The sequence below is a fragment of the Triturus cristatus genome, chromosome 4_1 (genome assembly GCF_964204655.1).
Source record: "Triturus cristatus chromosome 4_1, aTriCri1.1, whole genome shotgun sequence".
Taxonomy (NCBI): Eukaryota; Metazoa; Chordata; class Amphibia; order Caudata; family Salamandridae; genus Triturus; species Triturus cristatus.
Window position 1 is genome coordinate 516,334,182 of NC_140585.1, and position 26,948 is coordinate 516,361,129.

Sequence of the window (26,948 nt, forward strand, 5' to 3'; positions counted from 1 at the left end):
TTGATGTCTGCACTACAATCTTGCCGTTCACAGGTAGCTGCAGCCTTTCCCGACAACACCGAGGTAAAGCCCCATGAAGTAGTTCCGGGAGATCTCGTTTTCGTCAGAAACTTCGACAGGAGGAGCCCGTTGGAGCCTCGCTGGCTACAACCAAAGCTGGTTCTCCTAACGACGAGGACAGCAGTGAAGGTCGAAGGTCGCAAGGGTTGGTTACACTCGAGTCATATCAAGAAATTTCATGGACTACCATCCGAACTGAACTCTCAGCCCTGCCCCCTTCCAGAGACTGATTCAAAACTCCCCCTGGTTGAAAGGACCGAATCTCAAAACTATAAACTGAAACTAAGGTCTAGCAAGTCAGACAATTCGATTGTTTAAGTCCTCTCCAAGGTGAATCGGTTGAATTAAGTCTTTGACATGTATCCTCTAGACCGAATGAGAGAGAGAAATAGACAGAAACAGCTCAAGAAACATGCATACTGTAAATCACTTCATAGTCACTGTATAGTGACATTGTTGATTGTTTTTTCTAAGTCTTTTTATTATTGCTGCAAGTATACTGCTACACATGTACTATCCTATTTTCAAGCGTGCTTATAATGTTACTGCCGAACATTCTTTTAGTGAACTACCTCCACATGAGTTGTCCTATAGATTTGCGCTGCGCAACAACACATTAATTAGTATGTTACATCATTCCCATCAGACCAGCAATGCTACAAATTGTTGGATATGTGGCCGACTCCCTCCCTATCAGAAATACAAAGGAGTTCTGCCTCTCTTTCCGTATCCGTTCACACACAATGGTTCCTGTGGAGCATGGTTTAGTGTGATTAACTCTTTAGATTCAAACACTGTAGTTTACCAGAGCAACTGGGTATGGGGAAACCTGAACTTAGTTTTGCTTAAAGCCTGTTATCCTAACAAGGAGGGACTTCCCAAAAGAACAGGAACTGACCTAGAAAATGAAGTATATGGATTAGGTAACTTTACACTTAACCTCATGATTCTAAATGTTGAATCTGAAGCTACACTAGTCTTGCCTGCTATGTCCGTATTACCAGTCAAAGGTGAATTCTGTGTAAGAAAGAATGGTTCAGTACACCTGGGTCATAGTAAATGTACTACTGTGATCGAATTCAGTGATAAAGGCAAGTCTACATTTAGAGCTTCCCGTCATTCCTACTTCATCTGTGGTCACACCGCATATATACACCTACCCCTAGATTGGGATGGTACCTGTTACATTGCATTCCTTCTGCCACCTGTTTTCCTAGCCCCTCCTGATTATCATAGAAATACCAACCTAGTACACCATAGACCCCAGAGAGATATCCCGATTGTTGACTACACCGAAACAGCATGGGAACAATATACAGACTTCAATAAAGGTCTCTTTCCTTACATAGGTGTTGTCTCAAACAGTAAACTGATACGTAGATTAACCAGAACCCTTGAAGCAGTAGTGAATGAAACTACCTCTGCCCTAGGCAACTTAACAGAGGAGCAGTCTGCGATGCGGATTGTTGTTCTTCAAAATCGTCTTGTCCTTGACGTCATCCTAGCAGATAGGGGCGGAGCTTGTAGGGTCATCGGATCAAGTTGCTGTGTTTTCATCCCAGAAAACGCGCCATCCGTATATAAAGCCATAACTCGTCTTCACAAGATTGCAAACCAGATACATCAGAATGCAGGCACCTGGACATGGTCCGGTTGGTTCTGGAGCGTGTTGTCAGCCTGGGGATGGAAAGTCCTATCCTTCCTAGGTATTGGCCTTCTCATAGTATTCAGTTGCTGCCTATGTCTACAATGTGGACCAGCGATTTGCGGCCTGTGTGCCACATCGTGTATTCCACGTTCAAGTTTTCATTCAAGATCCCGGAAGAAGAAAGAAGAGCAAATGATGTTACATGAACAGATTGATGGATTCCTAAAGATCGATATTTCATGAGGGTCCGTAGGGGACAAGGAGGGAATGAGGAAATATGAATTTTTATGGTCAATTGTGTCCCCTATCTAGACCCCAACGGCTCCATGTACATGCCACAAGTACATGTATGTTCCCTCCACTTCAAGCCATGAAGACGCAAATACAATTGTGTCCAACGTTAATATGTACTCTTTCATATCTGCCATGAATGGGCCAGATATTCCGTTCCTAAGTATGCCTTGCCACCGTCTTTATATGGTATACTTTTCACGTTTTCCAGCTCGGGCAAGGTAGGCCCTGAATCCTGCCAATCGAGTTTTTTCCTGCTTCTGCCTCTGAATGCTCCAGCCTGGACCTGCATCTGTATCCATGAACTTTGTCTTACTTCCTGCGCGGCTAACGGTGCCTAGCCCGGCCTGTTGCCTGCCAAAACTGTATTCAGCCTTCAAGTTATCTGTTCCGTTCCTCAAGAAATGCATTCTTGTCTAGTAGCTTAGGTAAACATCCCTCCAGCTGCAGAGCAAAGGGCCCGGCCTTACTGTCTCCGTGCAAGTAATTCATGACTTTCGTTACCATGGTAGGCCCATGCCCCTCGCATCTCATGTAGACACTTAGACGCTTGTACACGCACTAGCAGTCAGTATAGAATAGGATCTGTCCGAGAAGACCTTTCCTTCCAGATAATATAGTTCCTTAAACACAAGATATTAGATATGATTTAGGACTAGGTTGTCCTGACACCCCAGACTTCTGTCTCCTCATGTAGGGCTAAATGTCAAGTTCCCTTCACCCTCTAGTTATACGTCAATCACACGTCATGCGGCTGCGCGCGCATCTCTGCCATGTATTTTTGCTGACTTTGCAGGATTCTCTTATTGATCCACCCACATGTCATCATCATAATGACGTTTTTAGTATACGCCTCTATGCACGCCTATTGTAACGCCTTTTCTATTACGTATGTGTATTCTTATCAGCTGTTACGCCTCCTGCATCTGTCTTTACTGTAATGCATTACTATATATGCCATAACCTGTCAATAATGTATTGCTGATCCCTTCCTGAACCTTCGTGGTGACGGAACTCGATTGCCTGGTTCGAACCATCATTCCTTTGTAAGGAATAAATTCCCTATTATACCCTCGAATACCACGGATTCTGCCTCTTATTTTTACTGAGTTATTAGTATTGTATTTTACCGCATAAATTAAGTCTAGGTAATTAAAATTTACCACAATGGCATGCAGAGATGCAAAGTACACCATGCTGCTCACTGAAAAAGTAGAGAAGTTACCTTTTACAGTAGCAGAGTCACCGTCTACAGAGTGGTTAATTCATGGCTATATCATACTACCAATCACAACATTCCAGTTCCAATACTGCCTTATAGATACATCCAAACAGGCAGGTATGAAGCGTTTGGTGAGGGTACATACAGGAAACCTAAGACTTGCAGTACAGATATAGATGCAGAAATAAGGACACTGAAGTTTTCTTAAGTGGTACAAAACTGTGAAAATGCTTTAAGTGGGTCTTTAGTTTGCAAAGAGGTGTCGCTTCTTGGGGTGTTTAATGCGTCAAAAGCGAACTTATCTTGCTACATGAAAGGCTTCCACTTTTTAAGTTGCTCTCGAATGGGAGTTATTTAATGCTGAATGATCAAGGCTGTTGTGGGATGGTACCAGGCAACTTCAGGGTTGTTTGCTGTTAGCAAGTATTGTTTGCCCCGACCTGCACAGTTAGGTAGGCACCACTGTGGCCTTCATTAAAAGTTTCCAGTAAAAGGTTTGATTCGCTGAGCAGACTGAAAGCAATGTTGTTTCAACAAAATGTGGCCGTAACTTCAGCCTGGGGGACTTTTGATCTCCAGGTTGCAAGGTCTTCAGCAGAGATACAGGCCCTGGTCCGTATGAACTTCCTGATCCATTTTGTCGAAATGGTTCATTTTATCTTTAACATGTCTGATACGAGTGGGATCATACCCTTATTTAAGCGCCTTGGATCTGAAAAACCTTTCAAAGAAATTCCAGCTTTCATACACTCCGTACTTGAAAGCGTTTTTGGAGGGCTTCCTTTGTTCCCGCTATCAGTAGCAGAAATCCTGATTTTAATCCTAATGCTTCGCAGTGGACGTCTCAATCCCTCAAGACATGGAGAGAACACTGCGGGAACGACATTTTCGTAAGCGTATGGTGTTCTACCTGGGTACGTCTCAGTTTCGAGATCGGAGTGAGCATGGGTTCCTGTCTTTTAAACTGTTCTGGCTAGACTGTGTCCTGCCTGTGTTCTGTTGCCTCTTCTGTGGATTTGGCTGCATGTTAGACCTGTGTCTGGCACTTCCATCGGTTGCGCCGCCGGACATAGAAGTGCACCTGGAACCCTTGCAGGCCTACGTGCACAGTTGTCTACAGCGTATTCCCATGTTGAAGGCATTTCTGGAGCCTCCAAGGGGTGCTTCCACTCCTGTTGGAAGGAATATCTGCTCTGCTCCAGAGGTACAGGCATCGGTCCCAGGCGTGCAGGCATCTAATTCTTCCCAGCGGCTGCTGTGGGAACCGGAGATGACCATCTTTGCTCTCTTGACATGATACTGGAAGTTCTGGAAGGATTGCCACCTGTGGATACGATTTTCAGCAAAGTTGAGTCTTCAGCGCATGATTCATAAACAATCTCCTGTGCTGGGAACTGTTTAGTGTTTGTTTTTTTAAACATTAACCAAATTGAAGGTTGGAACTGACTGTTTTATTTTTTCTTCTCTGCTCTAACTGAACATAGTGGCTTTCAAGGTGCTCAGTGTAATAAGAACTGCATATACAAGATTAGAGGACCTTTTTGAATGCTTTTAGGGAAAATAGCTTTTCTTTTATGGACATTTTTTAGCAGGCTTTTAAAGATATCGTTTTTAGTATCTTAGTTTCAAATGATTTTTATGCTTTTTATAGCTTGAGCTTTATTATTATTCACCTGACCCTGTTGTCCTTCTGATGTAGAGTGGGTGTCATGTCCTTTAGGCTAGTCCGGTCATCTATACCCCTTTTAACATACATTGTCCCATCCACATGACAATAACGGATCTGAAACAGGTGACCTTTTGCCTAGTAGCTTTCCCCTGTCTCTCCAACACCAGGCTCTTAATATTCTATCCTAATCCTTGTACCGGACGTATATAAACATGTCCTTAGGCACAGCATAATTACTCTGTAAAAGGGTGACTTTTTTTTTTCATTCTTGGCAGATAGCCAACTGTGCAAAATCGCATTTGTTTGGAAAAACCTTTGATTGTTTTCAAAACATTCATGACTGTTTAAAAAAAAATATCAATTCTAGAAGAAGCCCTGGAGTTGGAGAGAACACTCTAATTTGCAGGTGGGAATAAAGGTCTTGTATACTAGAGATTTCCTTGCACGGGGTCCTGAATGCTGAATCTTCGATATGCAGCGGTCTGACATCCCTTGCAGGGCGTCCTCCTCGAAGCAGAGATGGGGTTCTTCATTCTCAACCATCAGGTGAAGGGACTGGTTCATCCCTAGGGGATTATTGGCTAGATTAATAAATAGATATCTACACACACATACATGCTGCGCCTACATATTTGGGTTAGGTACTTCAGGCAAATTACTTAGGGCACATCATAGGATTATGCAAATGCTACTATTTTATCTGAACGGTATACGTTCATCTTTTAAGCAGTATGGTAGAAATGTATATTCTATTTACCACATGAGTACTTGCGATTTCTTTCGTATGCTTCTGTCTCCTTATTGTCGCAGCAAATATTTTTACACAAGACTGACGCTGGACCAATGAATACTTATTGAAAATGTCCTGATTGCCCTCTTGTGTACTTTCTGAGAATAAGTAGGCAGGAGTGACTGAGCGAAAAGCACTGTACTGTTTTCCATGATCCCTGAGTATTTAGGGTTAAAATGTTTAGTGGTTGCCAGAAATTATCTATACCACTGTAGGATACAGGGGTTGGTAGTGGCACTGTAGACCTAGTAGGTCTAAGGGTTGACATATCCTGTGGGGATGTCTGGAAGCGGTTTGGACACCAAGCCCTCAATTTAGGTCATCCAAAACACGCAGGTCCTAGGGATTCCTAGGAACTAGATGGCACTAGTTCAGGTAGAGTAACTGGTCAACCTGTTCAGTAATGCTCTCCTGTAGTCAAAATGATGTGTAGCGTACATGCAACTCTGCAGTTACTTGATGCCTGGAACTCTGGGACATTAAGTAAACTTGGAGCAGAATTATTCTTCCATTGCCCAGCTAAGAGCAGACCCATGGGACAGTCCCTTAATCCTCTTTTTTTGAGTACCGGCCTGTCACATTGCTGGTGCTGGGCTTGCACCTATGAACGTGTCTGATTGGCAGTATTCCGTAGTCCTTGTGGATGCTTCTATTTCAGAAGATTAGGTTCATTGCAATATGTGCATATTTGTTCCCTAATCCTGCCACGAAGCAAGCTTCATTTGGTTGAAGGTCAGTATGCTCTGTTCTTGTTAAACAATTGTTTTTTAAGCTTCATTTGTGGTGTTTGCTAGAAATAAGTTACAGTTAAATTTCTTTTGTTTGCATTGAGAGAAATGTTCATGCTTACTAGCTTGTTGCTTTATGTTTAACGTATTGTTAATTTTAACATTTGCCTATCAGAATATTCAGTGTGCTGTGGAAGTGGATAACCTTCAAAGGAAGATGGCAGAAGTATTGGGCAATGTTGCTGAGCTTCAAGTAAGCATTTTTAATTTAACATTTTAAGAGCATAACGTATGGAAAGACAAAATTAGCACAAGGTCTACATTATCTGCTGAAACAACAAAAGAAAAATATATTCACATACTGACCACCTCCTGTTCCATGACGTATGAATTTACACCAAGCTTATATAGATTTTTCACTAGATCTGATAAGAATTCTTCAAATGAGTTTATGGATGAGTGGTTTTAATTCTGTTTAAGACTCATTCTTAGAGCGGTTGTATGGTGGCAGGCACATTGCATCAGTAGTTTAGTGAGGGGAAAGCATTTCTGAGTTTGCATTTGAGAGAGGGTTGGCTATGGCTTGATAATAGGCTATAACACACGGGAGGAAGGCCTGTGTGTGAGCTTAATTTGTCATCGAAAAGATAGGCATTATTTCAAGCACTGCAACGGGCTGGGCACAGCCCTCCAGGCCGGCCATCCTGTCAAGGGAGGAGTCCCCTATACCCACTCCCAGGGCCTTTTGTCGACTGTCTGAGAGCAGGGGTGCCCGTCAGTGGTCAGTGGTCAGGTGACAGCTAGACACTGGTAGGAAAGCTTTTTGGTTTTAGGCAGGAACATGACAACTTTCTAAAAGTATAATTTCCAAAAAAACTAAAATAAGATCTAACTGAACCATTAAGTTGGATTTTAATTTACTATTAAAATGAGTCCTTGAACCATTTTTCTACGTACTCCCAACCTGAATTTAGCACTTATTAAAGGTAATACTGTAAACTATTTTTTATATATGCAACCTTGCCACAGTGAAGAAATGGTTTGTTGAATTTTCACTGCCAGGGTAGGTAAAACATAAAATATGCTTGTCCTATTTTTAGGTCAAGCCTAGCTGCAGCATGCATGCACTGCTCGCTCTGCGAGACTGTTGTAGTAGAGCGTGGGAGAGAAGTTTCGCCCACTCTCCTCCCATGTTTTTCGTTGGCTTGTCATTGTCTTTCATAACAGCTGCCTTCGGATTCGTTAATAGGCTTGTTTGTCCCTCCTTAATACAGCCTTGTCTTCATTTGTACCCTCGCATGGTGACTGGCCCTTTTACTTCAGTTGTTACACAGGACCTGTTATTTATTCTGTAAGCACTATTTACGTTATTGATTTTCTCTTACTGCAGGCCGGACATTCACTGCTTCAGCTGAAACCGCTTGTGTTTTTTTTTTAAGCAGCACGACCACCACCGTAACACGGGCGGCGGCCGCTTTTAATCACTTTAACCCAGCATTATCTTGTGTCTGTTTCAACCCCCCAAGTAAAATGGATTTACAATGATTAGCTAATTAAGTCGTGAATTCCAGGTAGCACATAATCGTGTGCTAATGGGCTGAAGCAGATAACAGCACATCTGTGTTCCATGTCATCTGTACTAAAGCCACCTGATGGGTTGTTTTCAAAAGCCTGTTTTATTAACACCACCACCAACACCACCAGTACCACCATAACCACCACCACCACCATAACCACCACCACCAATACTACTGCCAATACCACCACCACCAATACCACCACCAATACAGGCACCACTATCAATGCCACCAATACAACCACCACCACCAATACTAACACTACCAATACCACCACCAATACCAACATCACCAATACCACCAACACCACCACCACCGCCGCCAATGCCACTACCACTACCAATGATACAACCACCACCACCAATATCAATCCCACCAATACAGCCTCCACGAAAATCAATACCGCCACCACCACCAATACAGCCGCCACCAATACCTCCACCATCAATACCACCACCAATACCGCCATCAACAATACCAGCACTGCCGCAAATATCACCACCATTACTACCACCAATACCACCACCGCCAATACCAAAGCCAATACCAACACCACCACCAATACCACTAATACCACCATCATTATCACCACAAATACCAATACCACCACCAATACAACCACCACCAATTCCACCCCCACCAGCACCAATACCACCACCACCACCAATACCACCAGCATTACCAATACCACCACAAATACCAATACCAATACCATGGCCGGCACCAATACCGCCACCACCAACACCAGTACTCCCGCCACCAATATCGCCACCGCCACCAATACCGCCACCAATATCGCCACCGCCACCAATATCGCCACCGCCACCAATATCGCCACCAATATCGCCACCAATACTGCCACCACCAATACCGCCACCGCCACCAATACCACTACCACCACCACCACCAACAACACCACCTCCGCGCATCTTGCTCACTAGTAATAGCAGGGTCAGCGTACGAGGCCAGAGCTGAAGTCGAGACCATACCTCCCTCCCTCCATGCCTGCCATAAAGCACAGCCCGCCCTGCACCAGGAGGTGAAGCCAGGACCCTACTACAGCTGGAGTGTCTTTTTGTTAGGCCAAAGATAGCAATGACATTACGCAATCCCACACTGCACACTCTAACCAGTAGAGGACGGAAATAGCCCCACCGCTCTTCCTCTTGAGCTGCAACAGTGTAATCACAGAGCGAAAGGTGTTGGAGCATGTTCGTGTTTATATCTCAGATCGTATCGAACTCTCACTTCACACTTTGTGTCGGTGTAATGTACAACACTTACACATCTTCACTACTTTGAAGACGCAGTATGGTCTCTTCCTACATTTACATTTTACAATAAACAAGCGGTTGAGAAGGCCCTTCAGTGCAATGCAATGGCTCTCACATTTACGAGAGTTTAAGCTATAAGTATTGTAAATGACAATGCCTTTTATTTATGTTTTAAAACCCAAAACATCAATAAAAGGCATTGTCATTTACAATGCCAATAGCTCAAACTCACGTGAATGCGAGACCTATTGCATTGCAAATGCTTGTTTAAATACCATGCACCCAGCCCTGTAGGTATTTAGGGCCTTGTTTAGGATTGGCTTATAAGTAGGCTATTTGGTTTTAGGTTTAAACCTATAATAACTGATAAAACCCCACCGAAAGGAAAATAGCCATCACTGGTGTAATCATATAAACACTGAGAAAACACCTTTGCAACCACAAACTAAGTGCCATTCAAAGAAAGGAAAAGATGAGTGAAAGAGTCATTTTTATTTCGTCCTTAAGGGGCCAATACAATGTAACTTTGTTATACAAGGTAGTATCAAGAGAGACTGGGCTAACATTATTCTGCTTGAGTTTTGTTGTTTAGGGATGTCACTGAAACATTGTCTCTTCTTCCTTCTGCTTTTTTTAGGTTTGTGGTCTTTGGTCTAAAGATGCAGTGTTTAGATGCATTTTTAGGTCTTATTTAGTTATTGTATAAACTGTAGAGAATTGGGAAATATCAAAATCATATTTGAAATTTTGGCTACATTTGACTTCACTGATAGGTGAAATGGCTGGATTAATCAGAATCTTTTCTAATATGTAGCATCACATTTACCCACAGACAGAGAATGGGTGAAGTCCTTTGATACATCTGTCCCCCTTTCTAGTGAGTCAGTATTGATTGTAAGTGAATTGCCAAACAGCCCAGTTTTCAAACATTCAATGCAAGATGTAGTGACAGGTATGTGTGAAACGAATGTTGTCACCAAGCATCTGAGATAGTGGTGAAAACATGACGCCAGGCATTTGGTAAACATGGAACAGTGTCACTTCGAATGCTGCTGAAAAAAGTTCCTACCAAGTTCAATTAAGATTGGAGTGATATTGTTTGTATTTGCAGTATTTCAGCTACGTATATGAACAAGTTGTATGATGGCCTGTCAAAATCGATACCTGAGCTGAAGTGCTTCCCTGTAAGATATCCTTGTCACTTGCTAGAGTGTATGCTGAAAGCATCTTTACAATCTTCAGAGTTAATGAAGAATGCTATTGACTTAGTAGTCCATTCTGGTGCAGTAAAAATGTATTTTGTCCTCATATATACCCTGTGCACACACTACCTATACACATGCGCAATAATAAAAATTAAATTAAAATTCCATAAACACCGGAAAAACACTGTTTCTGTTGTTTTTAATGGCGCAAAAATGTGTAACCACTGATAACCACTGTTTTCTAAGGTATTGAAAAAACTGAAAAAACCCCACCAGAATTTACCAAAAACAGAAACTGAAAACAGGAAAGCCTACTTATAAGTATTAAAAAGTAAGATTTAGGCTTGGCAAAAGTTGGTTTTGCGAGGTCGAAATGGCAGTTTAAAACTGCATTGCAAGCTGCATTGGCAGTCCTGGAGACATGTTTTACAGGGCTACTGTAGTGGGTGGCACAATGAGATGCATTTAATTTACAGGCTCTGCGTACATTTATTACCATATAGTAGGGACTCGTATGTAAATTAAATATGGCAACTGGGTATATGCCAATTTTTGCTATGTTTAAAAGGGTAATCACTTTACCACTTGTTAGCAGAAGTAAAATGTGCAGAGTCCTATGGCCAACAAGAATGAGTTCAACAAAGGAAGGCAGACATCTGGGGGAAGGCCATGAAACCGATGGTCATTTCCAACCTTGAGTTTAACGAGACCTTATGGTGCATGTGGGACAAATATTCACAATCAAACCTGAATAATCTAAAATGGCCTAAACTTGAAGATGTATAATAATCAAAAGTGATGTTTGTGACTTATGTCCAGAAACCTCTTTCCGATATTGGGGGGTATATGCAAAATAGATAACAGTATGTGTCTGTTAAGGATCTGCAGCAGCTGCTTAGTTCTGAGTAATGTTTGGGAAACATTAATTTAAGAAACTGTAGAATTTAGTAAATAAGGCATGGGCTTTAATGCTGGACATTTTAGATAAAGTGACAGCTCTGTAGTGCATTACTCATCTTTTAGTTCTTTTAGCCTTAACTGGAAAACCATACTTGGCTATGAAGAAATCAATAATAAACTTGTCTGGTTGCAGACATGAATGCGTGACTTCCTCCTTGGGGAGATGCCTGCTAGATTCCACCTTGTAAGTCTATTATTGCTGTATGTATGGGCATGTATGAAGGTGTGTTTATGCATATGTTTGGTTATGTCACGGTTGAGTGTGAGGTCTGTTTGTGCCGAATTAATAGTGTGCATTAACTCCATTTTGGGTTACACATGTGTGAGGCCTCCTAAAATGGCTGTGGGCTTTGTGGGAGAATGTTAAGGTCTCTGTTCACCTGGAAGCTCACTCTCTCTCATGCAATTCCCGTCTGCCAAAACTGTCACTGTTAGAGGGTACTGTAAGTGGAATGTCAGGTATCCTCCTTTTGAAGATTGCAGTGCTTCTTTCAGAGCAGTGCTCCCCAAACCTTTTAACCCCAGATTTTAGTGAAGCAAACTTTTGTGACCCGCCTACATTTAATGGACATGAGGCAGACGATTTAAAAAAAAATAAAAAAAATAGAATATTTTGGGTAGTGTACTGTCCTTCAGACAGCACATTTCCCATTGAAATGACTACTACATTTACCCAGATGTCCAGTATTACTGATACATCATTTTTGTTCAACAGTTTTGTCAATCTGCTTTCAGTGAATATATGGTTTGTGCATCACTAATTAGTTAATTGATTTATTTTGAGACTGTGAAACCAGCTACTCTTGGTTGTGCGTCCCTTGTGGAAGGGCTAATGCTAACTTTGATAATCTGTGTTCATGAGCATTGCTGTTGAGCTGTTCATGTTGAAGTAAATCTTCAACGATCTGTGAGCCTTGTTTCAGTTCTCTTTAGAGTTGACAGGTGTTTGCAGGCTAACATTGGCTACAGACGCCAACGTTAGGTTAAAATATAGCGCTTGGAGACTATGCGCTACAAGTTTGTTTTGGGTCAGATCTGTGGTTAGGAAGGAGCAAGAGTTCTAGTATTCTTTTTGTATATTTTATGTGCAATATTTAGTTTTATATGGATTGTAAGAAATTGGATTATTATTTTGGGTGGGTGACTGGCCGCGTCAAGAAATAATGACAGCACTGGTCAGGGTGAGCCCTCAAAGTCAGTAAATTAAGCTGAGCCCAACCACCTAGTACCTACCGCACATAGCAGGCGGGCTTAATTTAGGGCAAGTTTTAAAGTATTTATGCAGTACCAAAACAGTAATAGTCAAAACACCAAACAAGAAAAATCCTGCGCCAAATTAGACAAAAAGAGTAAAATTTAATGAGTGAATTGATGACACCAAAACGAGACAAAACCTATAAGGGAAACTGGAGATATGGATTTTTAAAGCTTTAAGTGGAAATGTCACCAAAAAGCTCAAAGCCTGGGACGGATACACAGGCCAGGTTTGGCTCTGTTCGAGGTTTCACCTGGAGACTTAGCATTTTTATGGAAGTCCTAATCCTTCAGCTGTGCAAGGCAGCAGGCTGTATCCAAGGAAGTCTTCACAAAGTTGGATAGGCTGTGGACGAGGTACTGCTGTAGCCATTGGTTTTGACCAGAAATGCTCAGAGGGGGAGAAATTCAATTTTCATATTCAGGGAAGTCCACTCGCTTGTTAGCAGCTTTTAGCACCTTTTCCCGATCAATATTTTTACCTTTCGAGTCTATTTTTTGGAGATTGAAATCCTTCAACAGGAGGCAACCAGCAGGTTCCAGGTCAAGTCCAGTAAGTACTGGTCATCTAGGAAATTCAGGAAAAAGGCCTCTTGCAACTTTTTGCTGCCCTGATAGCCATGCATGAGGTCAGCCGACTGACTCTTGGCATCCAAGTCTGCCCCTCAGGGTTTGTCCTGGGTCACAGAAAGTAGGTCCAGTTCTCTTCAGTTCTTATGCAAGTCCAGAAAGTGTTCGGAGGAGGGTGACCAGTGATGCCACATTTATGCCTTGCACTGTTTGAGAGTGGGATTGACTACCAGCCCCTCCCTAACCAATGGGATAAAGGTTAATGTGTGACCATACACACCTTTGCAGCAGTTTCTGTTTACCCATGTCAGACCCCCGTTCAGAAGGCCCTGGTGCAAGCAAGAGCTACTGGACCCAACTGTGGGTGTAGAGGCCCTTTACTCCTGATGGCCCAACCTAATGTGGATTTTAAGCAACTGGGCCAGGTAACCCTTCAGCAATTGATTCTCAATGGTAGAGCAGTCTAGGGCTTCTCGCGAGTGAGGTAGTCACAGTGGGGTGAACATAGGCTAACTACTCTAAATATGTTAAATAGCAGCAATAAATGATTGGCCAGGCAAACAAATACTATTTATATACCAACACAAAGTGAATTACTGCATTTACAAACAATATGTACAGTCCCCCGAGGTCAGGGGGACCTAATGTTTTAGTAGGTGATTCCTGAGTCTAACTCCTCTCCCACCAATGGTTATTTCCCATTCACTATGGGTGACATTCAGATTAAGCCCACAAGTAGTCCGAGTCACAGGAGTTCCACTCCAACTGCATGTAAAATCTAAAATGTTCCAGTGTCAAAGCGCTACATGACCGACAATTTCCCCTGGAGCCTATTAACCAGCCTTACCCTCACCAGCAGGACCTGTTCGGCCGGATTCTCCAATAGCGCACCCCTCGTAGGTGTGGAGGCTACAGCGGTTGTTTCCAGTGAATAGCATGCAAGCTGCTTTGCAGGTGTAGCAGTTTGTGTCCCCTGGTTGCTCACACGCCGTCCTGCAGAAACAGCAGTTGGGTGTCTTCAACGGTCCTCTGATGCGGGTATGCCCCTTAGATCCTCCCACAGTTTGGGGGAGGGGCATTTGTTGCTCTTGGTGCAAATCCTCAGTCAGGGCTCAAGTCGCACAGGAAACTATGGTGGCCTCTTCCCCCTCATGACAGTTTTAACCAGACCACCCTCTTTGCCTTTTCTCCGTTGCCCCATCTGCATAGGGGGGGTAACCATAGTCACTCTGCCTAGGGCGGGAGGGAGACTCCACAGACTGTACGACTGTGAATCTAAGCAGTCAGTAGGCAGAGCAGTATATGTGCAGATACCATCATGCATGTAGTTTGTGTGGTACAGGAGAGCTGCAAAATGTACTTACACTATTATGGGTCAATCACCTATTCACCAAATTACAAGCATATTTTAATTTATGCGCGGTATAGATTACGTAAAATTGATGCACAAATGATGATTTTAACAATCTAGCCCCATTAAACAACAAGTAGCTAGTTAAATTCCAATTGTAGAATTAATACTTTAACATCATTTGCCTGAAAGTCGTTATTGCTACTATTTTTAAAGGGTAGTTTATTGTCCGTGAGTGATGCATGGTGGGGAATTTCAGTGCCACACAGACGAATGGAAAGTGTATTTCAGATACATGAAGGGGAATGGGCAGAACAGGTTACAGCAACAGTGCAAAGAGAATTCTCCAATTTCTCTGGTTAAAAAGAGGGCTCAGAATGGCATATGTGTGGCAGCTTAGGGATGATCGGGCAAGAGAAGAGTGGCATAACACGGTAACCTGCAAAGAGCCAGTCAGAAATACTGATGCAGCTGCATATGCCACACAAGGATGTGAAGGGTGGGCACACTACACACGGCTAGGAAGGGCATATCTCCCTAACAGAGAGAGATGGGAAGGTCATGTCACCGGGAAACACAAATTAAGGGGAAGGAGATGTGTATATATATCTCTCTCTCCCTCTCCATCTCTCTCTCCATCTCTCTCTCCATATCTCGCTCTCTCTCTCTCTCTCTCTCTCTCTCTCTCGCTCTCTCGCTCTCTCGCTCTCTCGCTCTCTCGCTCTCTCGCTCTCTCGCTCTCTCGCTCTCTCGCTCTCTCGCTCTCTCGCTCTCTCGCTCTCTCGCTCTCTCGCTCTCTCGCTCTCTCGCTCTCTCGCTCTCTCGCTCTCTCGCTCTCTCGCTCTCTCGCTCTCTCGCTCTCTCGCTCTCTCGCTCTCTCGCTCTCTCGCTCTCTCGCTCTCTCGCTCTCTCGCTCTCTCGCTCTCTCTCTCGCTCGCTCTCTCTCTCGCTCTCGCTCTCTCTCTCGCTCTCTCTCTCGCTCTCTCGCTCTCTCGCTCTCTCGCTCTCTCTCTCGCTCTCTCTCTCGCTCTCTCTCTCGCTCTCTCGCTCTCTCGCTCTCTCTCTCGCTCTCTCTCTCGCTCTCTCGCTCTCTCGCTCTCTCGCTCTCTCTCTCGCTCTCTCTCTCGCTCGCTCTCTCTCTCGCTCTCTCTCGCTCTCTCTCGCTCTCTCGCTCTCTCGCTCTCTCGCTCTCTCGCTCTCTCGCTCTCTCGCTCTCTCGCTCTCTCGCTCTCTCGCTCTCTCGCTCTCTCGCTCTCTCGCTCTCTCGCTCTCTCGCTCTCTCGCTCTCTCGCTCTCTCGCTCTCTCGCTCTCTCGCTCTCTCGCTCTCTCTCGCTCTCTCGCTCTCTCGCTCTCTCGCTCTCTCGCTCTCTCTCGCTCTCTCGCTCTCTCTCTCGCTCTCTCGCTCTCTCGCTCTCTCTCTCGCTCTCTCTCTCGCTCTCTCTCTCGCTCTCTCTCTCGCTCTCTCTCTCGCTCTCTCTCTCGCTCTCTCTCTCGCTCTCTCTCTCGCTCTCTCTCTCGCTCTCTCTCTCGCTCTCTCTCTCGCTCTCTCTCTCGCTCTCTCTCTCGCTCTCTCTCTCGCTCTCTCTCTCCATTTCTCTCTCTCGCTCTCCACCTCTCCATCCCAGACGGAAAGGCAAAGTTGCCCTGACACACAAGGATGGAAAACACGTATCCCATGAGCACACAAATGAAGGGGATAGACATGCAGATTACATGACACACAGGGATAGGAAAGGCATTTTACAAGGGTGCACAGATGAATGGAAAGGGCATGTTGTGACAGAGAATCATAGGGAAACTATGTCCCAGGTACACAAAAGGATGGTAATGGTGTCCGTATTGGAGTGGCAAACCAAGGTGACCTACAGAGGGATGATACTGTCCCTGCGACACAAGGGATGCACAACCGACCTATCACAGGATCTCTCTTCCTCCCCCCTTCCTCATGCAACCATCAGAGGTCTCTGTTTAAGCCCAGCCTGCTGCTGAACTCTGAGGACTTTCATGTCCCAGAGGAAGATTGTAAAATGATGAAAAGATGCACTTTTTCCTGACCCGCGCAAGAAGAGACTAACCCCAGTTTTAAGCCCATTATGTAGCCATGGTTGACTGGCTTCACAACTAGTCCTTCTTACCTGTACTGCAAAGCCATGTAGCTGTGACCGGGAGAAGAGCGGCAGCAGGTTGAGAGTGGTGGGACTTGAGGAGAGCTGAATGACTGCATAGTGAGATGGCTTGGTCCTCTGGGCCACCAAGTGACTGGAGTAGAATGGGGCAGGACTCTCCTTACAGCTAGTAAACTATGCAAATATCGGCATGTAATACACACAGCATGCACCTATGGGTAAAGTTCCTTTAAATACTAGGGGTGGGCAGTAAACTCTGCCACGCAGCTGTTGGCAGAGTTTTTGCCAAACTCCACACTCCAAGCAAAGAGCGGATTAGGCAAAACTCCAGGAACTACGCCGGCAGAGTGGAGTTTACTGTCCACCCCTAAGGGAGGCACAACAGTAATCTTCACAGCGTCCCCACCTGGTGTATGGGGTCATTGATTTCCCTCTCTATTCCGGGTATGACCCAATCACTGCAAGAGCAGTCTCCTCACATCCTGCTTCAGAGATCCAGTCGCCATAATCTCCCCCTGGATCTCGCTCCCTTCAGTGCTCTCCTATTCCTAACAGGGCATTATGGTCATGGGAAACAGACAGAAGCTAGTGCTCCAGGTGCAGTTGATCTTGGGTTTCCTTGGTGATGTCTCTTCACCCAGCTGGGAGATTGGGAGACCTTAGCCTCCAGCCCTAGTCACAGGCAGAATTCTTGTACACCGTCTCCTCCTTCTATTGTCCATTTTGGGACACCAAATGGGATTTAGGGTGGAGTCTCAAGTTTATGTTGGGATTCGGCTTCCTTTTTAAGTGCCCTCTCCTCTGCCCTTCCTCCAGAAAGCATGTGGTCACAGCAGGAGAAACTCCAAATCTGATAGCCACGCAACACAGGCCACGTGAGTGACTAGAGGTTCACTCCTGGATGTCAGCCACAAGGTCGAAAGACACAAGTCAAATGGTTACTCCAGGAACTTAGCCCTTCTCTTTGATTCTCTTATCAGCTCCATCTCCTTCAGAGATCTGCACAGTCCCCTTTCCAGTGATCACATTCTGAATCAAAAAGCACCATTTGAAGTATACTGAAAGACTGGGCTCTCCCTTCCTCCAGTGTGTCCCACCCAGGTCCCATGAATGCAGCAGTCCACAAACCTGTCTGGGTTGACTACTTTACCTCCTCATGCTCCTCCAGTCAGTCCTGGGTCTCCCAAAATAGAACCTCAAATATTTCATGTAATGTACCATTCACAAGCACACATCCACTCAGCACATGCGTACAACGCATTTGCACTGCAAAAACAACCTAAAGAGCAGAGCCTGGAACAAGGTAAAAGCCGAGGAATTCCAGGAGCTGTTAAATGTGACACCTCTTTCTTTCCCTACAGATCTCGATGAGGCTACTCTGCCATATACTAACTGGTGTGAGGCAGCTGGCTCCAAAAAATTCCTCCACCCCAATAGGGCACGTCCATCCTCCCCTTGGTACTCCCAAGAACTGAGACATCAAAAAGTGGTCTGCAAGCACTTGGAAAGAAACTGGAGGAAGGAATACAGTGATAAGGATAAGAACGAATACAAACTCAGCTTAGCTCACTACAAACAGCTGCTTCAAAAACTTAAACAAGAGATCTTTGCTAAACGAATTAACCTTGCAAAAAACTCGATCAAAGAACTATTTCAGCTCTTTCTAACTGGCTCCTCTTAGACGAAGAAACGACATCCCATGGCTCCCGCTATTATCAAGGGTACAGGCGCACACCTATTTGCTATACCGCCATGTGGCAAAACTGACCCTGCCTGTGCATTGACTGTCTGCACGGCTGAATTCATGAGCAGATACCTTCTGTAGCTCCGAGATACCGGTTTTGCGACAAGGGGGTCTACACTTCTGCCACCACTTCATGCTATTCACCAGTCTGTACCCTGCACAACCTATCCTCAATACACCTGCACGACTTTGAAGGTCTGAGCCATATGCCACCTAAAAAGACGACGAGCAAGACGCCGAATAAGGTCTCAGACTTCTTTTTTACCTCAGAAAAGCGGTCTACGCGAAGAGGAGACGCATGCTCTACAACAATGGCTCTCACAAAGGCAGACCTGTTAACCATGTTCCAAGACTTCAAATCTGACCTCCACAACGACATCAGCCAAGACATCAAAGCCTTCATAGACCAACTGCGGTCAGACATGACAGAGTGCTTGACCTCCCGTCAAAAGGATTTTGATTCAGTGGGCATTAGAGTCCTTGACCTCGAGTTGCAACACCGGGATCAGGAGCTCCGAGACGATGTCCGAACACTCAAGGATCAGCTCCATCAAGCGCAACTCAAGACGGAGGACCTCGAGAACAGAGCAGGTAGGGAGAACATACGAATCCGAGACCTGGAGGAAAACGCGGAAGGGCCAGATTTCGAGGCCTTCTTGGTGGGTCTGTTCTCTGAGATCCTGCTCCCACAGACTCATAAAATCAAACTAGACAGAGTTCACCGAAGTGGGGATCCGCATGCACGGAGACGAGAAGCGACCCTGCGACATTCTGGCGAAGTTCCACTCCTATAAAGTTAGAGGCAGTTCTCCAGGTAGCTAGGACGAAAGACTCCGTCTCATTTCAAGGCCATTCTTGTACCATCTATCAAGATGTGGCACCATCTACTTTGGCATGGAGACAGCTGCTCAGACCCGTCACCACGAAACTACGAGATAAGATCCGGTACAGATGGACCTACCCATTTGGCCTCCCCTCTGAGGAAGATGCCCCCTCCCAAGGTAAAAATGGGGAATCTACCCGAGGCTCTGCATCGGCTTCTAAGTGGAATATTGGAACATGCAGGGGGCGCTGATGATTGTTTCCAGCCTGCACCAAGGTGTCTCCTGTATATTCGCCATGGCGACTGACGCCCTGCGGACCGTTTGCTGGTGCACAACAAGAGCCGATGCGAACTCTGAGCACAAGGCATGTTTCGCTCTTCGGCTTCATGGCTGCTCTCGTCCCTGAGACCTCGGTCACTTGTTCAAGAAGAGAAGAGACCAGAGGGATTGTGAACTCTACACGTGAGACCAATATGGCTTCCCTATCTTTTTTCTGTAGTGAGGTTTGTCTGTAAAACAGAGATAATCTTGGCTGTAGGTACAGGCTGTTACCCAGAATGTTTCCTTAGGTTGAACTCACCAATGCTGGTACTGATGCGTTTAGCTAAGCATGGACTTTTACTAAAACGTGCCTTTACTTGTTGATTCCATTAGCCGCACAAATATGCTTTTGACTGAAGATTCTGCCGAGACGGGTGTGGACGGGGCCTTCGGATCTGCTGCCCCCCCTGGTCCCTGGAAGGCCCTTTTCGGCCACACAGAGGGACCTACTGTAGTATTTGTACTCTTTATTTGACTATGTTTGTTCTTGGTTCTTTAAGGGTTGTGGGGTGGGTATGGGAGGGCTGTGGTGGTGGCTTTTTAACAGTTACTTTTGACGAGAACTCTGACTTTTGGGAGGGCACAGTTGTGAGAGCTGGTGTTATGAGTATTCAGGAGGGAGGACTGGGATCGGAGTCATGTGTGGAATTTTGGAGCTGTGGGTAGGCGGTAGTCTTTTACCTGCGACATGATGTCGATTACTATAGGAACTTGGAATGTTAAAGGTCTTAACTTTCCCCAAAAACGTCACAAGGTATGGAAATACATTATCGACCATCACCTCGACATAGTAGCGTTACAGGAGACGCACTTCGTTCGAGCCGAGGACACGCGCCTCAAACACAAACATTTTCCACTAATTTATAGGTCCTCAGCCCACACGAAACCTAGGGGAGTGGCCATCATGTTTCGCTCTTCCATACAATTCCAGCCGCTGGGAGTTCAGAGTGACAAGGAAGGTCACTGGGTTATGATTAAAGGATGCTTAAGAGGGAAACTCAGCAACTTTGCAGTAGTATACGCCCCTAATACTGGGCAGATGGCCTTTTTACACATGTCTCTGGGGAAACTAACAGATTTTGTAGAGTGACCACTAATCCTTATGGGTGATTTCAATTTGATATTGCAGAAAGATTTAGACAGTACGCACACACAGCGTTCGGACATGGGTGACGCAACAGCGTTTACATGACTTAGGCCTCCTAGATGCCTGGCGCATTCTTTTTTTTCCCACAGACCCGAGATTACACCTTCTATTCACATGTTCATCGTACATACTCGCGGCTAGATTATATCTTCATAAGTCAGAACCTGCAGGGGGCCTTACAGGATGCAAATATCTACCCCCTCGCAGTGTCTGACCACAGCCTGCTGTCTGTTAATCTCACTTGGTATGGAAACGCCCCAACTACCCCCAGGTGGTACTTCTCCCATTGTTTCTCCAAGATAAAGGTCCTGTACCAAATTGAGAAAAGCAATCACTTATTTCTTCACTGCTAACAACCCGGAGGACACTTCGGAATTTACCACCTGGGATACCTTTAAAGCTATTATTAGGGGGAATGTATTGCCCTCAATGCGGCTTTGAACGAACAAACAGCGGGCTAGCGAGAGAGAGCTACTGGAAAATGAGTTGACAGCTATTGAGCACTCCCATAAACTCAACCCCACAAGGCAAACTTTACGCAACCTCACGGCAATCTGGGTCAAACTTAGGGCTATATATAATAATAGGGAGGAATTTACACTCCCCAAATTACGACATCTATCATACACCCAGGGCAATAAAATTGGTAAACACCTTGCCAGACAATTGAAAGATAAACGAGAAAGAGAATATATAGGTGGCATTAAGGGACCAACGGAGGACATCACATACAAAGATGAGGACAAAGCTGAGCTCTTTGGCTCCTTCTATTTAAACCTTTACACTGGCTACACCCTAGACTCCGATGCCCAAAGGGATTACCTCCAGTCATTGCCCCTAGCAAAGGTGTCTGACGAATGCGATGACTTACTCACAGCTCCTATAACAGTAGACGATGTAACCGCGGCCATTAAACCCCTAAAGCCCCACAAGGCTCCCGGGCTGGATGGCTATACCGCCCTCTTTTATAAGACATTTGCTCCGGACATTAGCTCCCACCTTGCACATCTTTTTAACACTATGGCGGAGAAAGGCACGACCTCTGGCACCATGTCCGAGGCTGTAATCTCGGTGATGCCCAAACCAGGGAAGGACCCCCAGAGCTGCGCATCTTAGAGGCCGATCGCCCTATTAAGTCTAGACGCAAAACTCTATTCCTCGATTATAGCCAAACGCTTGAATGACCTCATGCTCGCCCTTATCCACCCAGATCAGTCTGGTTTTATCAAAGGACGTCAAACACACGATAATACCCGCCGAATTGTGCATCTGATAGAAAAGGCCAATAGACTCCAAATCCCTGCAGTCCTAGTAGGGTTAGATGATGAAAAAGCTTTCGATAGGGTTGACTGGCCATACCTTTAACAAACACTCACAGCATTCGGATTTTCGCCTAAATTTCTCACCATGATTAGAGCTAATTACCTCCACCCCTGCTCCAAAGTGGTAGTCAACGGGGTGCACTCGTCCTCCTTTCGCCACACCAGAGGCACCCGTCAGGGATGTTCCCTTTCACCCTTACTTTTTGCCCTCAGAATAGCGTTAGCAATTAGGTCTAATCCCGAAATTAAGGGGTTACCATTCACTGGGGAGTCCCACAAAATGTCACTGTTCGCGGACGATATCCTTTTGTCCTTGTCTGACCCCGCTACCTCCCTCCCCCACTTACGAGCGTTTTGAAGTTGTCAGGATTTAAAATAAATGTAGACAAATCATATATACTCAACCTCACCCTCCTGCCGGCAAAAGTCCTCAGACTCCGGGCCCTTACTTCCTTACCCTGGGCTACCTCTTCCATCCAATACTTGGGGGTTCAACTAACGCCAAGACTTGAGGGACTCTATGCTGCCAATTTCTCTCCCATCCTTGCACACATCCAAACAGAACTCACAAAATGTAAACCTCTTTTCTTGTCCTGGTTAGGTCGAATTCATGTCTAAAGATGACTCTCTTGCCTAAGCTCCTTTACTTGTTTCAAGCCTTACCTATTGAGCTTGAGGGTGACTTCTTCCGGAAAGTGAAGGCCATGGTCCTATGCTTTATCTGGCAGGGAGGCCATGCTCGCTTCTCCTATTCTCTGCTGCATCGCTCTCGCAAAGAAGGGGGAGTTGAACTCCCAGATATTCAATTATATTATCAAACGGCGCAGCTGAGAGTCCTGGTAGAATGGTCAAAACAGGAATCTGAAAAATATTGGTTACGTATGGACCGCAGCGTAACGGGAATGACAATTTGGGACTTGGCTTGGCGCCCTAGACAGGACAGACCTAAAAATACCTACATTAGCACCCCCACACGTACCACCCTGAAGGTGTGGGACTCAATCTCGGGTGACGATAGGTGGACCTCGTTCCCCTCCCCCTTTACACCGATCCATTTTAACCCAGCATTCCCCCCAGACCTACATGAGGGACCCTTTGATGCCTGGAGGAAGGGAGGCTGCTTAGCTCTGACACACCTATTTCACAACTTTGACCTTCTCACTTTTGATAATTGTAAACGGGATTATGCAATGGGACACACATAGCGCTACCACTATACCCAATTGATGCATTGGTAACTTACTACTCACGTACGGGAAGCTGCCACCCGACCCCTCACAAAATTTGAGGCCTTCCTCACCAAGACTACTGCTATGAAGGGAGTGATTTCATTTATATATAGCTTCCTGCTTAAAACTGCTCTATTCCCGCGCCCACGATATTTGTCCATGTGAGAAGACTTAATACATCGTCCTATAACAGAGGAGGAATGGACGGACTTATGGTGCGATATTACACGTTTTAATCACTCCACTGAGCTCAGGGAGCACACTTGAAGACTATGATGGACTGGTACCTACATCCTGTCAAGCTGAGGCAAATCTTCCCTGCTACTTCTGATAGGTGCTGGAGGGGATGTGGACTACTTGGAGATTTTCAACACATATGGTGGGATTGCCCGACCATCCGCCCCTTCTAGGAAGAAATCCTGACACACATAAAAGATATACTGGGATATCCCATCCCCACTACCATGGCAGGTGTCCTTTGGGGGCTTCGTGACTCCTCCCTAGAACACCAGACCCGAGCTAATAAAATGATCATGTGGCTTTACATTGGAGCAGCTAAGATCACTCTGGCTGCCGCCTGGAAGAGGAAGGAGGCTCCGGCTATCTCTTTGGCACACTCTCCTCTGGAAACTGCTTAGTCTAGAACATTTGTCTGACATTTTCAGAGATAACTTTAAGAATTTTGAATTTAAATGAAGCCCCCTAGTCTCCTTCCTTTCACGAGGCCTCCCATCGGCTGTTTGTCCTTCCACAATAAGAGCCCTTCATCTCTTCCAATTCTGTTTAGGGTTCTAATGTCATGTGACTTTGTCACTGTTTGATTGTTGCCACCACCACGGGTTTTTGGTTTTTACATCTGAGATAAATTGCTATATGATTTATGCTTATTCCATGCCACACATCATTTGTAAGCTCTGGGAAAGTCGTTGTAACAGTAGGAAGATGACACGCTGTAAAAATGCGTGCTTTTGACTTTGACCAGAAAGAACTAACTTCAGGCTCCATAACGTTTAGAAACTGTATCCATTACTTGGGCCACGCCATAAGGAAGGAGTTTGATTTATACTGGGCAGAGCACTCCTTTTGGCCTTTATGCTTTTATTGCACTTCTTTGCTCCCCTGCGGGGGATGCTGTACTAGCACTATCTCAGATTGTATGTTGCAAAAATTCAATAAACATATCTTTGACAAAGAACTATTTAAAACGGTAACATCCTTGGCACACCCAGTTTCGCCGACTATCACGGCTAGTCTGGAGCTATGCGACAAAATTGCACAATTTTTCCTGGTCAAAGTTGAGTCAATCTTCTCCATTTTTACGAATGTAACAACCAAATCTATCTCTGCCCAGACTGATATCTGTAAGTCGGGAAAGGGCTCTAAGGCACAGTTTGATACATATGCCCCAGTAACACCCATAGAAACTCTAAATCTCATTATGACTGCCAAATCAGGCTCCCCCCTATGACCCCTGCCCAGTTTCTGTACTGAAACTGGCATTGGAGCTAGTTGCACTGGCACTGACCTCCCTCATAAATACTATGCTTTCTGAAGATACTTTCCTAAAGTCTGGAAAAGCGCCTCAATATTGCCTCTGCTCAAGAAATCTACTCTGGATCCTAAAGATCCAAATATCTTTAGAAAATCTCTAGGCTCCCTCTCCCTGCGAAAATTGCAGAGAAAATCATGAACACACAACTTAGAATGTTCCTGCTAGAATCGCTTCAGAGGAGGGCACAGCACCGAGTCCGCAGTCATTAAGTCCACAGAAGAGATCAGGGCCGTACTTGACAGAGGAGGTAAAGCTGTGATGATCATGTTGGATCTCTCTGCGGCCTTTTATACAGTCCATCACGGTTTGTTGATTGACCGATTGCAGGAGATTGGTATCCAGGGTACCACCTGGAAACTACTTGAATCCTTTCTCTCTAATAGAATTCAAACAGTCGCACTTGGTGAATTCTCGTACAAACCATTCTCCCTACCTTGTGGAGTCGCCCAGGGTTCTTCGTGGGGCCCGACACTTTTTAATATCTATGTTTCATCGCTAGCTCCCCTGATTGAATTGTTTGGCTTTAGTCTGACTTCATACCCAGACAACCTCCAAATTGTGGTATCGCGGATGCCAGGATCGATGCTGGTAACAGTATCACAGCTGCACGACTGCACGTCAGCCGTGGGAATTTGGATGGCTCAAAATTGCCTTAAACTTAACTCCGGAAAAGCGGAAGTTGTGTTGTTTAGCAATGACCCCAGCTTTTGGACTCCAGCCTGGTGGCTGGACTCACTGGGTTCCTTTCCCACCCCCAATAAGAAGGCAAAAAACCTAGGGGTATGGATAGATAACAAACTCAGCTTTAAAGATCAGGTGAATGCGGTGGTTTCTTCTACCTCTTGCATCCTTAGATTAAGCAAAAAAATAATGCCATACCTGCCCAAAGACAGTATACAAATAGTTATCCCGGCCCTATCCATGTCAAGGCAGGATTATTGTAATAGTCTCAATCAGCCTGCAGGAAGGGCTTATGAATAAACTGCAACTCCTACAGAATGCAGCGGCTAGACTGCTCACCGGTATACCAAAATATGCCTCTATCTTGGCTGAGATCAGAAGGCTTCATTGGTTGCCGTGTGAGGAAACTGGTCCAGTTTAAAGCCCTGTGTATGGTCTATAAAGCCCTCCAAGGAGATGGCCCCGAGTTTCTCAAACAACAATTTCATTGGTATGTACCAAAAAGATCATTACGCTCATCAGAGGCAAAACTGGTATCAGTACCCAGGGTACGAAAAGCCAGCTGGGGGGGGGGGGGGGGGGGGGGGGGGTCAGAAGTTTTGTGGCCTGCGCAGTGAAGGCATGGAATTGCCTTCTGCTACATCTTAGATACATGACAAATGTGCTTACTTTTAGGAAGGCCTTAAAAACTTGCCTATTCTCTGCTTAAACTCCATTGATAGTCTCACTGTGTTTAGGGCTCTATAGGACTTCACACAGCACCAGGACACATTTGGGTAGCAGTCACGCTCTATAAATAGCATTAACATTAGCAGGACACCTTTCATGTATTGTAACACACACACACACACACACACACCCACACCCACACCCACACCCACACCCACACCCACACCCACACCCACACCCACACCCACACCCACACCCACACCCACACCCACACCCACACCCACACCCACACCCACACACACACACACACACACACACACACACACACACACACACACACCTAGGCCATAGGTGAGCTAAGCAAAAAGCAGTGAAACCATATATGAGTGAGCCTGTAGGCCTCACTATAGTAACACAGGTAAAAGGGCTGGTTAATTTCTACTGATCACCATATTCCACCATGCTGGGGCTGCTTAACTCCTGGAGGAGGCAATAGCCTTTTACCACTGAGGTCGGCACCTTGGGCATCTGTCATTGTCTAAAAAGACTGCAATCCATAACAGGCCTATGTCATGGCACACACGCATGATCTGTGTTAGCTCATGACAAAAAAAATGAGCACCAGGGATTCAATCATCATGACTGTTGGGGGGCACTCAGGGCAGGTGTGCACGTCCATCACTATGTGAGGTACTTTTCTGGCCCAACAAATGCCCCTCCCAGATCACAACAC

General features: G+C 45.3%; 1 protein-coding gene across 7 annotated transcripts in view; it reads left to right on the plus strand.

Moving 5' to 3' along the window:
* IRAG2 (inositol 1,4,5-triphosphate receptor associated 2) overlaps window positions 1-26,948 on the plus strand; it is a 1,211,571-nt gene that overhangs the window by 398,842 nt on the left and 785,781 nt on the right. For all 7 annotated transcript variants that reach the window (XM_085652757.1, XM_085652760.1, XM_085652761.1 and 4 more), the window contains one exon: window positions 6,584-6,661. In XM_085652757.1, the coding sequence (XP_085508883.1) occupies window positions 6,584-6,661 (78 nt within the window). The remainder of the gene's footprint in view (window positions 1-6,583; window positions 6,662-26,948) is intronic.